The 18,448-nt window shown below is 36.7% G+C and overlaps 1 protein-coding gene across 1 annotated transcript in view; it reads left to right on the top strand.

Annotated features, from left to right (window-relative positions):
• cdkal1 (CDK5 regulatory subunit associated protein 1-like 1) overlaps window positions 1-18,448 on the top strand; it is a 445,321-nt gene that overhangs the window by 176,102 nt on the left and 250,771 nt on the right. The window contains exon 8 of the mRNA XM_081388640.1: window positions 16,836-16,939. Coding sequence (XP_081244766.1) covers window positions 16,836-16,939 — 104 coding nt within the window. The remainder of the gene's footprint in view (window positions 1-16,835; window positions 16,940-18,448) is intronic.

Here is an 18,448-nt window from a genome sequence, read left to right on the forward strand (position 1 = left end):
CAATATCACTCATCCCATGCGATTTAAAAGTTTATGCTAAAGTCCTGGCATGTCGTATGGAGAAAGTAATTCGTAGTTTAATTAAAGAGGACCAAACCGGTTTTATTAAGGGGCGTCATGCATCCGATAATATGCGTCGACTCTTTCATGTTCTTGATTTTGCAGACGCTCATCCTAGTCCGTGTGCGGTCTTTTCCCTTGACGCAGAAAAGGCCTTTGACAGGCTGGAGTGGAACTATATGTGGGAAGTTCTACAATGTTTTGGTTTTGGTGAACATTACATCTCTATGATTAAGACACTTTACCACTCACCCGAGGCATCAGTTCTAACTGGTAATATTATCTCCCCCCCGTTCCCACTACAGCGAGGAACTAGGCAGGGATGTCCACTTTCCCCCTTATTGTTCTGTTTATCCCTTGAACCACTAGCACAAGCCATTAGGAAATCAGAAGTAACACCGATTAAAATTCACGACCATAATCATATTATTTCATTATATGCTGATGACGTTATTTTATATTTAGATCACTTTGATATGTCAATAACCGGTATAATTAAGGAATTTGATCGCTTTAGTAGTTTATCAGGCTATAAGATAAACTGGTCCAAATCTGCTTTAATGCCAATTAACAATGTTAAGATTAAGTATCCTATCCCCTCATTCATCCCTATTAAAGACTCTTTCATCTATTTGGGTATTACTGTATATAAAAACATCCACAAGATTGCCAGGGACAATTTTAATAACATGCTAGGAAAGATCAAGAGTGATACTCAAAGATGGAATAATCTTAAAGTCTCTCTTCAAGGCCGAATTTCCACAGTCAAAATGAACTTGTTACCCCGGCTTAATTTTCTTTTTTCTATGCTGCCACTTTCCCCCCCTTCAGGTTATTTTAAGGAGATCAATTCCATACTCTCCCAGTTTATCTGGAATGGGAAGCGACCTAGAATAAAACTTGCCACATTGCAGCATCCTATACTGTCAGGAGGATTGGCTGTGCCAAATTTTGAGTTATATTATTGGTCATTCCAGCTTAAGGCTCTTCATATCTGGGTTGACCCTCAATCCAAAGTTTCATGGAGAGAAATTGAAGCTGACAAAGTTAAACCACATAGGCTTCAAGACATTCTATTTGCTGGTACAGGAAATAAAAATAAGTATAATTTTGGCCCAGTGGTGGACAATTCTATTAGAGTCTGGAAAAGGGTTGAAAGGCTGATGGGAGGACCTTTCAAATTTTGTAATGCCACACCCTTATGGCACAATTTTAATTTTTTATGTGGAAATCGGCCATTTGTCCAGCCTTCTTGGTCTTCACTGGGCATAAACACATGCGGCGACTTATATGATAACCAGGGGCTCTGCACGCTTCAAGAACTAAGAACAAAGTTCTGTTTACCAGCATCCTCATATTTTGTCTTCTTTCAGTTACGCTCAGCCCTCAAGGCATATGGAGTTCCCTGGGCATCCCCCATTTCCTCTCATCCTATGTGGGATTGGATCGCACCATCCTCTGGTCGGCCTTCTGTTTCTTTAATATATGGTAAACTTAATGGTCACAATGCTAAGCCTCTTTCTGTTAAATCTATCTGGAATCGTGAATTATCTGATTTTAATTTATCTGTCGACTGGGAGAGGGTGTGGTCTAATCTAATCTTAACTTCTAAAAATTTGGCTCATCGTCTTATTCATTTCAAAATCATCCATAGGGCTTACATAACTCCTTATAAGAGGTTCAAAATGAAACTGCAATCTGCTTATAACTGCCATATCTGTAACACTTTATCATCAGGTACTTTTCTTCATATGTTTTGGGAGTGTTCAATTGTTGTCAACCTATGGACTAATGTAAACTTGGTTTTGTCCTCTTTACTACAAATTAATTATCTGTCTAATCCAGGTTTATGTCTTCTCAACGATGATTCTGATCTCTTTATAAGTTCATTGCAAAAGAGAATGCTGTTTTCTGGGTTTACAGCTGCAAAGAAGACAATAATACAAAACTGGTTTACTCCGCACATGTGTGCAAAAACATATTGGATTCATAGCTTACATAAAATAGTGACTTGTGAATGTACAACAGCACGAATTAACAAGGCTAAACCTAGTACCATTGATGCATGGCAATGTTTTTCTTCCAACATATTGGACTATATAAAGGAATGACTTTATAAGGTGTTTTTTTTTGTTTTTTTTTTCTTTACTCTTTCATATTGTCAAATTATGGATAATATGTCTGTTGCTCCCCTTTCCCTGTCTGTTTGTTTGAATGGATGTTACTTCTAAAGACAATAAAAAGTTGATCACAAAAAAAAAAAAAAATTATAAAAAAAAAAACCTCACATATTTAACCCCCTGAGGTCGGCTATCGCGCCGGCGCGATATGCTCCTTATCAGTGCAAAAAAAAAAATCAAAATACTAATATTATTTTTTATCTTATATGCTTGTGTTATACATCAGTCGATCCTGTTAAGTGTGTATTATTTTTGTGTATACTCACAATAAAAGCAAAGTGTTGTGCTTTTTGCCAAATAAAGAAAAAAAAACATGATGTGAGTTCTGCCTTCTCTCTGTCAGTGAAGTCAATTCTGAAACACGTCCGAAAATGAACCATAACTCAGCAAATTTTCAGTCAAACAGGCATACAGACACACAGGCATGAAGCTTGAATTCTCTTCTTTTAAATGAAGTAATTTTTTATAAAAAACAAATATTCTCTGTTTATGTAATCTGTATGAAAAGAGCGATATGTCAGTCCTTCTCATCTCAGCTAATTATTTTTAATGTGTCCCCGCCCACGGAGAGCGCGCGCTTTTCAAACGCAAATGAATGAGGCAATCCATACAAACTGTGAACACATCAAGTTTATTCAGATCATTGTACTTCTTTACACTGTCTCACAGCGCTGTGAGGAATAATACTATCGTAATAATAATAATAATGGAAAATGTACCTCAGAAGTGCTGGTATTTCGAGGAGCAACGGTTGGAATACTGTTGTAAGTTTTTTTTCATTCTCAAGTGAATCGTGTTTCTGTGTGTGAATGAATGAACGGCAGAGATGCGCGCTGTTTACCACAGCTCGCAAAAAGACAGTTTAAATTTGAAACGATTTCTGTTTGTGAATGAATGATCCGCTTTTAGCAAACTGTATTGCTATACTGAGTAAAAATCGACTGAAATATGTTGAAATAAAATGTATTTGTATAAGCAACGTATTAAACTGCAAATTAACATTTATATTCCTTATAATAAAAACGAAAGACCTATGTTACAGACATATGAAAGACAACATTTCATTGACTAGTTTTGGATAGATTATATATTTTTACTGTAAAATATCTGCCACCTCAAATAAGCTTTTGTTTGCCAATTTTTGCTAATATGTTAAATATAGTATGTTTTGTCAATGTAGGCCATATTCAAAGTAATGAATCCTTAACTTTGAAATATGTATGATAAAATGTATACTTTAGTTTTTAAAAAGAAAGATTACACTTGAATTGTTGTTGTAATTGTAACCTTTTTAATAAAAAAATAAATAAAATATTTACAAGGTAGATGTAAACAAATTTTATAAGGTAAATATGAGCCTTTTCTTTAAATAATTTTTATTGTGTTTTATTATTGACAAATTTGGGGAGAGGATACATATTCCAAAACTGAAAATACAGTATGAGAATTAACTGCACAATTACTAGACATGTTTTCCTTGGATATTATACAATTTGCAAGCACAATTTGTGGAAAAATAAAATAAAAATTGAGATGCTTCCAACTGTGAACCAATGCTCTTGCATTCTTTCTTGTGGCTCAGTCACACACCTGAATGAATGGCTCATTAAGTATGTGGGCCCCATTATCTCCTCAGTTGTAAAACTACTAAATATGCATGATGGTGTTGGATCGTTGACGCCCTTTGCGCATATTGCCTTTCCAAACAAAAAGTGTTTTACAAGATTTAAAACAATGTATTGTTTTATATGAATGATTAGGCAGGATGATTTTCACATCATTTAAAAAAAAAAAAAAACTCTAGGCAACGACATCCATTAGTCAAAAGTCTTATTGACACATATTTAGTATGTGTTTTGTGGCCTTATTTCAGAAACTTTAGTTTTTAGTTTTTGCAATAACCATGCATAAACATTATTCTCTCAAAATAATTCTCCCCTTAGACCCCAGAGGGTTAATCTCTGATTCCGTCAGGGTTGGGCCGGGGGCAGTGGAATTATTTAAGGCTTTGGCTAATTCGTTTATAGATCAGGGGTGCCCAATCCTGCTCCTGCCGATCGACTGTCCTGCACAGTTCATCTCCAACCCTAATCAAACACACCTGTCTTTAATTTTCAAGTGAACCTGAAGACCTTAATTGATTGCTACAGGTGTGTTTGATTAGGGTTGGAGATGAACTGTGCAGGACAGTCGATCTGCAGGAGCAGGATTGGGCACCCCTGTTATAGATGTTAAATAGAGTGGGGCTCAATGGGCAACCATGTCTGACTCCTTGATGTTGGGAGAAAAATTCTGTTCGTTTATTTCCTATTTTTACAGCACATGTATTGTTTTTATACATGGTGTTTATCTGCAGCAAATTAGCTCTATGAAATATTAATAATCAATAATAACTGGTTATAATTGATTATGAATATTTGGATCAGTTAATATAATTAACTTAAAGGAGAACTCCGGTCAATTTTAACATTGAGCTAATTTTTTTGTAAATTTGGAGTACTGTCAATACAGAGAACAACGACAAAAATCGGTGTTGCCTACACCGTGTTATCCTCTTTTTAAAATTTGCACCCTGTTGACTTCAATGGGGCAAGTTTTAAACCTGCTTTTAGCCTCTTAACATCCTTGATGTGTCATTACAAGTGCCCAGCCATGTGAGTGATTCCTTCAGCGTGAACACGGGTCAATCTGACTGCAGTAGATGTGAAAGATATGAATAAAAATGATGTTAATTCAGCCAGCGCTCATACCTGTATTTACATCCTGTTTTCGGTCGAAGTCCATAGTAATCGATTGTCGAGTTCACGCGCGTGATCATAGGTACTAAACCAATGCGCGTGAACTCGACAATCGATTACTATGGACTTCGACCGAAAACAGGATGTAAATACAGGTATGTGCGCTGGCTGAATAAACATAATAATTAAGTAATTAATGAATTAACAGCTAACTTTCGGTTTTCCTCTCAGTGAACAAATGCTGCATCAGCACTGATCACCAGCAGATTATGACTTCAATTCAAAAGACTTCAATTACAAGATTACTGTGGGAAAACTGCTGAACATGAGGAGGGGGGCTGGGTCATGATGCGATGGTAAACATGCCATAATGGAAAACTTAAGTTTACTTCAGTGACACAAATACAAACAAGATGCTGAAGACAAAGATGTCAGCAAGATGAAGCTTCACAGAAGTGTGAGACTCTGCTGCTCTGTAAGCAGACATGCTTGAATGTATTCCATTAGTGTTTGACGTACTGTTTGAGAGATAGAGAGGAAAACTCAAACCCTGTACAATACTGAGAGTGTCTAAAACTGAGCCAAACACCGGGGAAGAGCTTTCATTGCTTCTGTGTGATGTTTGGTGGAAGTGCATCTCAGATCAGACAGCAGGCACCAGAAGAGTCAGCCCATGTCTGGATAAAGATTGTTCATTTAAAGTGGGTCAATATAAAGGTAAAAAACAAACAAAAAAAAACCACACACAATCAATCTCTCAGATTCACTTCAAACATGGAAAACAAACCCAGCTCTCCACTCATCTGAGACCAATGCCACAGTAAAGTCTTCCAGACTGCTTCTCAATGCTTCTGTGAATCTTGCCCAGGAGTTCCCATAATCTCCTGCACCCATGAGCTCATGAGTAGGTTTGACCCTCTGAAACTCATGTTCTTTGTAAATGTCGCAGTGGGGTGGAGGTGATGCTGGGGCTGCTGGGATGTCTTGTGTTTATGTTGCTGGTTGAGGTTGCTCATCATCTTGGCAATTATGACACTTCAGTTGATGAAAACCGAATCCTGTACCTGCTATGATTAACATTGTTCTGTTCTTTAGTGTCCAGTGACCTTCTGCACAGTTCTGAGTTTTATAGTGCTGCAGTATTATCATCGGTCACAGTTTTGTCTGTTGTTGTTTCGTTCTCTCCAGCTCAATTGACTTCCCTCTGTCCTTCAAACACAAACACAATGACAAACCGCTGGATGAGCTGTGTAACTTACCCAAAGTTCAGACTTCTTTAATTATGTTCAAGTCAACCCCAAACATGCCCACCGACTTAACGCACAATTAATTGGGCCTTGCAGATGTGAGCGCTTATCATCAACTTAGAGTCTCCTTCCTGTCTCCTTATGGAGAAGCTTGTGTCTGGTTCTGTCCTCTTGGGCACGTTCTCTGCTGGCGGGGGTCAGCATAATTTAGCTGCGTCTCACTCGCTGGGGCTCAAATTAATAAATTGAGGGACCAGGGAGCATCTGGGGAGCTTTCAGCATTGTCTTACTGTCACAGTACTGTTGAATAGGTAACAAAGAGTAAAGCGGGTTAGTCTCACCAGGGGCCCATTAGCCCCAGTGCTGTGATGAAGTATATTGTCCGTATGTATCGCTTGTGTAATTAATGACAGACGGATGCAGCCACGACGAGTGGCTTTCAGCAGATGTAATTAAGAAATTATTTACTGCAGGTGTCTAATCTGGCCCTGATATTTTGTGCCATACAGTACGTGTGGAGAGAACAGAACCCGTGAAGCCTCATAAATGAGCCTGTTTATAATTGTGAATAGAGCAGAACGGCCACAACCGGTTCTCGGGTCTGTTCTAATGGGTCGCACAGCAAGAGGTTTACCTGTAAATTGAGTAAAATGCTGGCATCAGTGGTTCTAGCCATGTACCATAATTATACAGTTTCAACAAGGTTTCTTTCTTTTTTTTTCTCGCAGTAATTTCATAGTAAATTACTGATAGAAATGGTTCAAGATGGTTCCAGTTTATCGTAAATCAACAGTACTAATACCTTTGTTAATTGTACAGCTGTACTGTAATTTCACAGTAAAAAACATGGCAGATATGGTTTTAGCTATAGTTCTACAATAAAAAATAAATAAATACAAATACTATTAGTACCATTTTCTGATGCCTATAACTATGGTCTCTAGTGTATGTTGTATATAATGTAAAGCAGATGTTTCACTAGATGGAGAGAAAATAAAGGAGAAATAGATTATGGTGGATCATTTGCTATTTATTTAAACACTGTGAAGAAAAAAAAAAAAAAAAATAGACATTGACAAATTGGCCGAGACTGACCCAAACTGAATCTCAGCATAAATACAAACAGCAAGTCAAGAAAGAAAAAAATAAATACATAATTGTGCTTGCTTTTTAACCAACACAGATAATTTAAAGGATTGGTATAAAGATTAAAAAGATCTCATTATTCACTTACCCCTATGCTATCCCAGATGTTTACAACTGTTTTTCTTCAGCAGGACACAGATTTTTAGAAAGAAATCAAAGATCTATAGATGCATACCATTTAAATGAAAGGCTACAATCATTTGGATCGTCCAAAATGCGGAAGGAGTGTATTACAATATTACATGCTTCACCTGATCAATTAATGTGTAAGAAATCAATCCATAAAACTAAATAAAAACTTCCTGTCATCAGTGTATCATGCAATAGAAGAATGAATGTAAAAATTCAGATATTTGAAACCATATCAGACCCCTGGTCAGAAGCACTAATTTAAAGTTGATAAACTTTAATCAACATTAAACAAACATTAAGAAAATATTAGTGACTATAACACAATATACTCTTCAATTTTTTTTTAATGAATAATAAAATAACTTTGAGAGTAAATGTTTGAGCATGGCTCTGCATTCTTTCTGGTCATAAAACCATGGCAACCAGAGGCCTGGTTCTCTTACTTTGGGGGTTGTCACAGACACCTTCCTTTTGTGGTTGATGAGGGGTTTTAAAGATTGTTTGTTAAATATAACAAATACTTGTGTCTGATTTGTCTCAGTTGTTAAACAGCATTTCGACATATTTGTGTGTAGGTTATTTGACCTTTAAGGCGCATATCCAAAGCCTATAGTATACTTTGCTTATGTGCGTTGTGTCTCGTCTCAGAGCGCACACACAGGAGGCTGTCTAGGGAACAGCATCTCTTTTGCGGCTTAATGTGCTTTTAATAACACTGTTTAATATCAAGCATGTCCCGCAGTTTAGCAACAGTGGACTGCATTTTACATCACTTATTCGGCTGATTTGGATGCGAACTTTGGCTTAGGGAGGGAAAATCATTCTGCCCACTCATTCACATAAAGCAATATATTGATTTAACATTTGTAAGACATGTTTTGTGTCAGAAAGCTGTATGTGCGGAGGCTTGAATCTTCATGAATATTGATGTGTTTCACACCTGGGAAGTGTTTAATCTATGTCTTGTAGTAAACCTCAACACTCTTTGATTCAATAACATGACTGAAATACCCATCAAACTCAAGCACCTCGCTGTGTCGACCTTCTCTTTTTGTTGTCTCTCGCTCTGTTATTACTGAAGCAACATTTTCCTGGAATTGTCTAAGGCATGACTTTAAGTAAATAGATTACCAAGAATGCAGACCAGCCTACTTTAACCCTCTGAGGTCTGAGCTGTTTTCTGGGCCCACTGAGCTGTGTTCTGACATGCTCTGACATTTCTGGTTATTTCTGTTACTTGTGACATTTTCATGGCTAAAGTCTAATTACACTGTATTCAGCACAAACTCTGCTACAATAATATATCAACAGCATGTATGTAAAAGTTGTTGTATGTAAAAATGTAGTTTTGAGATAATGACATTTATGCGTGGTTTGTGAAAATACAAAAAAAAATTCTCACTGAAATAAGGCCATGAAACCCCTACTAATTATTTCTTCACAAGACTTTTGAAAATTGTATGACGTAGCCTAGAATATTTGCTGCAAAACTATGTGAAAATCACCCTGACTGCTCATTCAGAGAAGACAATATATTGATTTAAAATTTTTACGACGTGTTTTGTGTGAATAAGCCTTATGCGAGAGCTCATTAATATGTATGGCTTTTCTCACCTGAGAAAGACAAAGACACTCCCCTAACGGCCCTATTAGGAGCTATCAGGCCCCTATCATTCTGAGCAACCTTGCACAATACTGTAAATGAGGAGATTTAAAAAAGAATGGCTTTTAGATTGTTTGGATTTATTTACACAACATAATCCAAATAGACACACAACAAATGGCAAAAAAGCACTTATTGAAAGACAGAGACCTTTGTGCCATTCCTAAAAACATTGTACATACCTTTCATTTCCAAGGTGTTTGATTTTCACTTTACCATGTTCATGTTCCAGAGACTCATGTGAATCTTGAAGTCGGCAGGACTCAGTGGCATCTGGGCCCTGAAAAAAAAGTGAACATACTGATATCAAGAGAAAGGCCTGCACGATTTTGGAAATAAATATTAGATTTTTCTGGTTAAAATTGCTTTTTAAAATTCACAAAATACACACACACACACAAATGTTTCCAACAATATATAATATAATGAACACCAGGTCTGTTGTGCCTTGTAGGCATAGGCTATGCGCAGTGCTGGGTAAAATAATAATAACAATAGATAGCAGTATAAATCTTCCAAAATATTTCAGTAACAACCAAGCTAGAGAAAAATATATTGATTATCATGTTACTTCAAATGTTTCCATTCGTTATGATGATATGAAATGAGATAATAGTAAAAACATGAAGCCGTTTGGTGTGTTTTGCTTTTCAAATTTTCAAATGATACATTCAAACGCGATCGCGCTGCAAAATCTGATAGATTCAAATGCGATCGCGCTCAAATATAAAACATTATGGTTACCATATACATATCTACGTTTGACCAGATATCCACAAACACAGTAGGCCTAACAGTAAACACGGGTCTAAATATTATAATATTCCCCATATATCTAGCAACAGTTCAACTGCAATGTGACATTTATGCAACAATAACAAACATGTAAGAATTTCTTACCTTAAATCTTTCTTGTCTTCAAATCGCGTTCTTCTTCTTCTGAGGTAGCCTAAATCCAATGTAAGCTCAGGCGCGTCTTTCAAACTCGACGAAAAGTGAAGTGAAGTGTTTTGTTGTTGAGGTAACGAGCGCGTTCGCGTTCCATGTGGAGATTTGCATGTGAATATCTTTTGCGCGAGTGGGCGTGGCCAAATTAACTTTAATGAGCAAGCGTTTGAGAAGCTGGACATCTTGTTGGTTTTATACAAATTACTTAAACAGAGAATATTTGTTTTCAGTTTGAATCCGATCATTTAAGAGTACACACTTAAATGTTTATAAAGATATATGGCTCATAAATGTGGGACAAGTATTCGCTGAGTTTTGTTTCAGTTTATAGACGTGCTCAAGAAAAAAAGTTCACCGCGACGGAGAGGCAGAACGCACACCCTGTTTATTTTCTTTATTTTACAAAAGCACAATGTTTTGATTTGATTGTAAGTGGACACATACAAAAGTAGAAATATCACAGATTCTTTTTTTATATTTCTTTTTTCTGTATGACCATAAATGACGGAGTAATTTAAGTTTATAGTGCTACAATGTGGAGAAAATCCAGCAAAACGCGCCCGCGCGTTTGTCGACCTCAGAGGGTTAATGTCAGCCATTGCCATGAGTGACTGTGGTCTAGCTTCTATACATAGGCCTGTGCGTCTTGACCTCCTGCCGGGGGCCATGTGGGGCAGAGTAGAGGTAGATGGGAATTGGTTTAATGTGAAAGTGTTGCATAGAGACATCATAACCATTGGCACTACAGTGAGTTTGATCCATGTTGTTGGTCTAACATTAAAGCAGCCCCCGGTGCAGACCCGTTCACAGTGTAGGGGGCTTCAGTCAGACCTGTGTGTGTAGGGGATTTAGAGGACCCATCTGATCCCGTTTTCTTTGAGTCAGAGTCACATGACCTGTCGTCCTCTTCTGCAATAGCTGGTTTAATTTGCTGGAGTGCTGGGAGATAAATGGTCACTGCTAAAAATTGTGTGATGTCAAAGCCAGACAATTTGACTATTTTTCTTTAAGAGGGATTTCAGTGGACAGAAAGGACGTCTGTCTTGGTCATCTGTGTTAAAATGTTTGTTGGGGAATCTAGTTTGTGGGAGTGCTTATGTCTTGATCCTGGTCTTTTGGCTTTGGGTCATGATATTTAGTTAGTTGAAATTTTTTGACTCCAGCTCTTTACAAAGGCAAATTTAGTTTCACTCAGTGCACAGGATTGATTAATTAACTTTTCTTGTTCTCACATTTTATCCTCTAGTCCACTTTGAATGAAACCATCAACCATTGAAGACCAGCATTTAGTGGTTGGGCTCATGAAGTTAGAGGAATATGTTTCTTGACTGACTTACTGCAAGCATCAATTGTTCATACAAACAGCAGTATGGTATCAAACCCCAGTGAGCCGCCATCTTGGATTAAAGTACGTTTTCATATATATATTTGAATGGCGTTTATTGATGTGCTACAATGCAGTACCAAATGCATTTTGTAAAAATAGTCTAATTAAAACTTGACATGTTTACTCATTATTTGTGTGTTCTGTATATTTTTTTATTAATGACATCAAACTCCAAGTAGTTGTGTGCATTTACATTGTTGTTGTTTTGTAGTTGTTGCCCAAGTAGAATATTAAAAATCACTGAATGTGTGGTATTTGAGGGAGGAAGCTGCCTTTGAAGGGAGCTACATATGCAGACAGTAGTATGGAACAAATATCAATATGTTCATATAGCAATTACACATTTAGATGTGTGTATTTGTTGAACCTTAGGCTACACATAGAAACAAGCTCCAGCTTTAAGCACAGCACTGATGTTCCACAGACACTCAGCTCAGCACTCTTCCAGAAGATGTTAGCTAGAGGGGAAGTAATGCTGGATGCTGTTCTCTCTAAGTCTAATGATACTCCTCATGGCAGTGCAGCGATTTGAACTCTCCTCTGAGCTCTTGGATGACAGCCTGACATCCTGTCAGAGATTTGGCCCGTGGCGGAGCCGGTGTCTGTTGCTGTTTGAAGCGAGCCGGAGAGGGCTTCATCAACAGTGGTGATGAAAGATGTGAAGGCGCTCAAGGCTCAAAGCTCTCGTCTAGTCAGGCTCTCAGTGGAGCTCATTCAGCAAAGCTCTCGCACAAACAAACAGCAAAAAGATTTTTCATCCATACCACCATCCTCCTGCTAGACGCTTATTGATCAATGGTCTGAAATGCAAAGATAAGACTCTTTACTTCTGCACCGAACTTGCGCAGGACAACAGCAAAGTTAGAGCTAAATTGAGGCTTTTAAATTGGACTTTTATTTGTATTTTTACTGTGCCTTTTCTGCATTTTACTACTTTATGGCCTAGTGCATACTGCAGTTTAACAATGACTGAGAAAGGAAAAGTGCTTTTCAAGATGGCGTCTTGTTTGTAGACAAGTCATTTCATGTTTTAACTTTTAATATAAACATTTGCACTATTTTACTGTCATATATTTTTAGCTCTGTTCAGTATATTTTATAGTTTTAAAAATGTGAATACCTACCCTGCTATTCTACTTGTATTGCGGCCTGTTGTCGTGAACTTTTGCGACTGGTGTGTCTTCTAGCGAGGTAATGGCGAGAGCACCTGGGAGGCAGCGGCGCTTTGGACTGGTGTGTCTTTTGATATGGAGGACTGTTCCGGAGAAATTGAACAGAGCGTTTGGGAGGTTGTGAGAGGTTTGGCACAATAGGTCCCCGGTTGTGGACTCAGTTTGGCATGACGGTACTGCTTCGGGTCTGCTCAAGGATCATGTTCATGAGATCTGGCTTCTCTGTTGAGATCTTCCCTCTGAGCTGCAAGCCTCCTCTGGAGCAACTTTGCGTGTTATACGTAGCTTTTTGTCGCAGGGAAACGGGAGTCTTTGACCCTACACTTCACCTATTGTTTGAAAAGATTCTTCCGTGTGCGTGGCGAGGAAAACATGGTTCATTTTCCTTTTGCTTTTACTATCAAGAAATGTCCATCTCAATTCAGGTCCAGAGCTATCCCAATTTGAACTGCCTGACATCTATAAATAAGTGAAAGGATTACGGTTCCTACAACTGAATGTGCATATTAATAAAATTGACTCTTTAAGAATCTGGGTGGACATGACGGATGCAGATATGATTTTTTTTTTTTTTTATAACTGAAGACATGGCTAAAGGCATCGATTACAAATGATATGATTAATATAGATACATATAACCTATTCAGGAGTGACCGTGCAAAGAAAGGAGTCGCCGCAATTTATGTAAAAACTAATCTCAACTGATCCTGCATACAGTCTGTCAGCTAACCAAATGGATTTGAATTACTTGCACTAAAATTAACTTTTTCATCGAGATCTGGCATTATTGTTGTTGGATGCTATTGTCCATCTTCATCTTCAAGTGTAGTAAACACTTGTGGAATAAACATTAACTTATTTTACTCGGCGACCTGAATTGGGACTGTTGGACCAATTTAAAGAGATTTGTGACTCTCTTTGTTTGGTACAACTAATTAATTCAACATCTCAAGTTAATCAAAAGGACTGGGATAAATAGACTTTACTGGACTTAATTTTAACTAATGCATCTTATAAGTTTACCGCAGTTGGTGTCTTCTGTAATGACATTAGTGATCATTGTGCAGTTGTTTGTGTGAGAAATAAGATCCCCAAGTGTTCACCCCATTTTATTTATAGAAGATTTGTTAAGCATTTCCACAAACAGGCTTTTATGCATGATCTTAATAACAGTGATCTGGGTGTTGTTTCACATATGCCATTTGTAAATTTAGCTTGGGATTATTTAAAAAAAGATTTTTCGAACAATATGCAATAAGCATGCTCCTTGTAAATGTTTAATTTAAGGATAAGCGGAAAAGACAATCCTTGGTTCAGTGATACTATCTCTACCCTTATTAAACAGAAAAATGTAGCTTGGGCAGAGGCAAATAAATCAAATGATTCAATAGATTTATCAATTTAAGCTCCAGATCACTTGATTGTTAATCAAACTGTTGTTAAGGGTAGAGCAAACATTGCAAAAATAATTATTTTACTGTTGGTTTAAACTAGTCTGCTTCTACATATGTTGATTAAGCTAAACATTGTCCCAGGCAAGCGTTTAATTTCTCTTCCATTACAACATCTCAGGTTAATCAAAAGGACTGGTATAAATAGACTTTACTGGACTTAATTTTAACTAATGCATCTCATAAGTTTACCGCAGTTGGTGTCTTCTGTAATGACATTAGTGATCATTGTGCAGTTGTTTGTGTGAGAAATGATAAGATCCCCAAGTGTTCACCCCAATTTATTTATAGAAGATTTGTTAAGCATTTCCACAAACAGGCTTTTATGCATGATCTTAATAACAGTGATCTGGGTGTTGTTTCACATATGCCATTTGTAAACTTAGCTTGGGATTATTTAAAAAAGATTTTTCGAATAATATGCAATAAGCATGCTCCTTGTAAATGTTTAATTTAAGGATAAGCGGAAAAGACAATCTTTGGTTCAGTGATACTATCTCTACCCTTATTAAACAGAAAAATGTAGCTTGGGCAGAGGCGAATAAATCAAATGATTCAATAGATTTATCAATTAAAGCTCCAGATCACTTGATTGTTAATCAAACTGTTGTTAAGGGTAGAGCAAACATTGCAAAAATAATTATTTTACTGTTGGTTTAAACTAGTCTGCTTCTACATATGTTGATTAAGCTAAACATTGTCCCAGGCAAGCGTTTAATTTCTCTTCCATTACAACATTTCAGGTTTACCATGCTTTAGTGAAACTAGATAGTAAAAAATCAGCAGGAGTTGATCAAATTTACCCCTGCTTTTTAAAAATGGCTGCTGGCAGAGCAGTTGCTTTTATTTTTAATCTAAGTTTAATTTCAAACACTATACAGAGAACGTGGAAGTCGGCAACAGTTATTCCGTTATTAAAAAGTGGAGATCCTTCAGTTCCTAATTATTATCGTCCTATCTCCAGATTACCTGTTTTATCTGAAATATTTAAATGATTGATAAATTACAGATTAAAACAATTTTTATTGGATAATGATATATTTAATTATGACCAATCTGGTTTTAGAGCAGGTCATAGTACTATAACTGCAGCTTTGTCAGTTACAAATTATCTTATAAACTCTCTAGATAGTAAAAAGTCTTGTGCAGCATTATATGTTGATCTTTCAAAAGCCTTTGATTCTGTTTACCATAATCTATTGCTACAAAAACTTAGGTCTATAGGTATTAGTGAAACTCCTCTAAAATGGTTAGAACAATTTAGTGTGTAAGTTTAGAAAACTATTATTCAAACATTTTCCAAGTAAAAAAAAAAAAGTTCCCCAATGTTCAATTTTAGCTCCTTTTCTGTTTTCCATCTTTATCAATGATTTGGGTTTAGGAGTATGCCGTATGCTGATGATACAATTATTTATATATCAGCATCTTCTTTAAATCAAGCTCTACTGAACATACAAATTATGTTTAATGTAATACAACATTCATTGCTACAATTGAAATTGGTTTTAAATTAAAAAAAGACAAAATATATGATTTTTAGTCATACACATTCTAAGAAAACAGATGTGGCAATTTCAACTTTAGATGGCACACATATTGAAAGAGTTAGCTCTCATATTTAGGCATATGGTTGGATAAAAAAATAGCTTTTAATGTTCACATTGATAATTTGCTGAATATTAAGCCAAAATTGGGTCTCCTTTATTGCTTAAAAAATTGCTTTCCTTATGAGGCTAGAAAGAAATTGGTGTAAAGTACTTTTTTAAAAATCTATAATTATGGTGACCTTGTTTATATGTATGCGTCTTCGTCTTTATTAAGGTAACTGGACTCTATCATGTGGCGTTACGTTTTGTGTGTGGTGCAGAATCACGTACACATCACTGTATACTTTATGAATCTTTAGCAAGGTCCTCTTTACAATATAGTATATATTTGCATATGTATATATTTATCGCTAAGGCACTTTTAGGTAAATTGCCGGCTTATTTTTCTAAGCTCTTAATTTTTTATACAAACAGTTATGGTACTAGATCTCAGTTACACCTTCAACTAAAAGTCCCAAAAGTATCCTCAGAATTTGGTAAACATGATTTTTTTACTTTTATGCCCCTTGGGCATGGAATGACTTGCAAAATATACTTAAACTGGAGTTTTTGCCACCTTTGAATACTTTTAAATGTATTTTGAAAGAGTCTTATAAGTGCTTTGCTTGACCCTATTTTTATCAACTGTTTTGTTTGAGTACTGTTTTGTACTTGTTTTTTATTATTATTTGAAACTCTATGTGCTGCCGTCTTGACCAGGTCTCCCTGGAAGAAGAGATTGGGATATCTTAATGTAATCTTCCTTGTTAAATAAAGGAGAAATGAATAAATAAAATGTAGCAGTGAATCCCATTTAATTTTCATTCAGTTTTATCTGTAGAGCATAATGTGTGTGTTTCACTGAGACCGCGGAGCTGATGGGTTGCCTTTATGCAAAACAAAGTATGAAATATGCCATGGACAGAAGTTTCACCCAGACCTCACCCTGACAACTTTCCCTAACATTTCTGTTAGTATTTTACAAATCAAAATATTATGGAGAATGATTGCTCTGCAGTAAATGTTAAATCAGAGTGTTCAGAGGTGTTGCCGTTGATATCCGTCATACTTAGATGTGTGTATGTAACGCCTCATAATGTTTATGATCTCCTCTCTCTCCCACAGCTGTCTGAACGCTTGCACATACTGCAAAACCAAACATGCCAGAGGGGATCTGGCCAGTTACCCCATAGAGGAGCTGGTGGAGAGAGCCAGACAGTCTTTCCAGGGTGAGTCCAACTGTTTGACTGAAGTCAGAGTGATCACAAAATACTACATGGAAATGATGTTTGCTCAATGATAGTTACTCTGTCTAAATTAAATTTAAAGGTGTCATTAAGATTGTTACATTTATAATAGCACCCAAGCAAACCACAAGTTTAATGACATTTACTGAAGTACATAAGCTTCAGTCATCTGACAGAGATCAGGTTAATCAGCCCATGATTCGTACGAGTCATGTGAGAGCTAGGGCTGAAACAACACAGATTATGTAAATACGTTGATGCATCTCCTGAAACAGATGCTAATGGTTATAATTGCATCATGCGTTATAAGGTTGTTTATACAGCATTTTATTTTATTTTATACAACTATTATTTTGTACAACTTCATTTTTTTTTTTACCCAAACCAACATTTTTGGTGCTCACAACCGCATTCTGGGAAAACCTGTGGTGTATCAGAGGAACAGCAGTGGACAGCTTTTGTTTCAATCGGACTGAATTCATTCCAATTGGTGAATCTGAATGTAGTGTTTATATGAACGCTAAACAAGTGATTGGGTTGATGTGCGCGTTTGTCACAAGCTTCAAATCAGAATAGATATTTTGACATACGCACACTGCACGAATATACAGAGTTTCTCGCTGTTTGCGCATACTAAATATTCTCTTACATTGGTTCTTTTATTTGTTTTAAATAGCAGGCTTAATATTTATTTATTTCTGGTCAAAATTTGGAGACAATGAGCATATGAACTGTGGTGCCGTTCTGCTTATCTTAACCCCCTGAGGTCGGCTATCGCGCCGGCGCGATAGGCTCGTTTTTTTCCGTATGAGTGCAAAAAAATAATAAAATAAAAATATTAATTTTTATCTTATATGCTTGTGTTATACATCAATCTATCCTGTTAAGTGTGTATTATTTTTGTGTACACTCACAATAAAAACAAAGTGTTGTGCTTTTCGCCAAATAAAGAAAAATAAACACGAAGCGAGTTCTGCCTTCTCTCTCTCCGTGTAGTCCATTCTGAAACGCGTCCGAAAATGAATCATAACTCAGCGAATACTTCTCACACAGGCACGTGAGATATGTCTTTATGAAGCTTGAAATCTCCTCTTTTAAATGAAGTAATTTATATAAAAAACAAATGTTTTCAACTCATGTAATCCGTTTGAAAGCAAGGAGAGGTACCGTTTTTCCTTCTGCCTCATTATCTCTATAATCAGCTGCGGCCGCCCCGCCCCCGGCGCGATTCACATGTAAATCGTTAGATGATCTAGTATGCAGCGCACCCGCCCCCTGATCAATGCCATAAAAAGTTTCTTCATCAGACTTACTGATAGTTCATCGCGTTTTGAGTATGACACGCTTCTCCGGTAATAAAGAGCCCTTCAGATGATTCTGGACGGCGAGGAAGAATGCACCTTTTCCTCAGAGGAAGATTGTAACTCAGACGACGAACGGCAGCATATTGAAGAGCGAAGTAAGTTTTACTTAAAAGTCTTTTGTCTTTTA

This window comes from Scardinius erythrophthalmus, assembly GCF_964197995.2.
Source record: "Scardinius erythrophthalmus genome assembly, chromosome: 16".
Lineage (NCBI taxonomy): Eukaryota > Metazoa > Chordata > Actinopteri > Cypriniformes > Leuciscidae > Scardinius > Scardinius erythrophthalmus.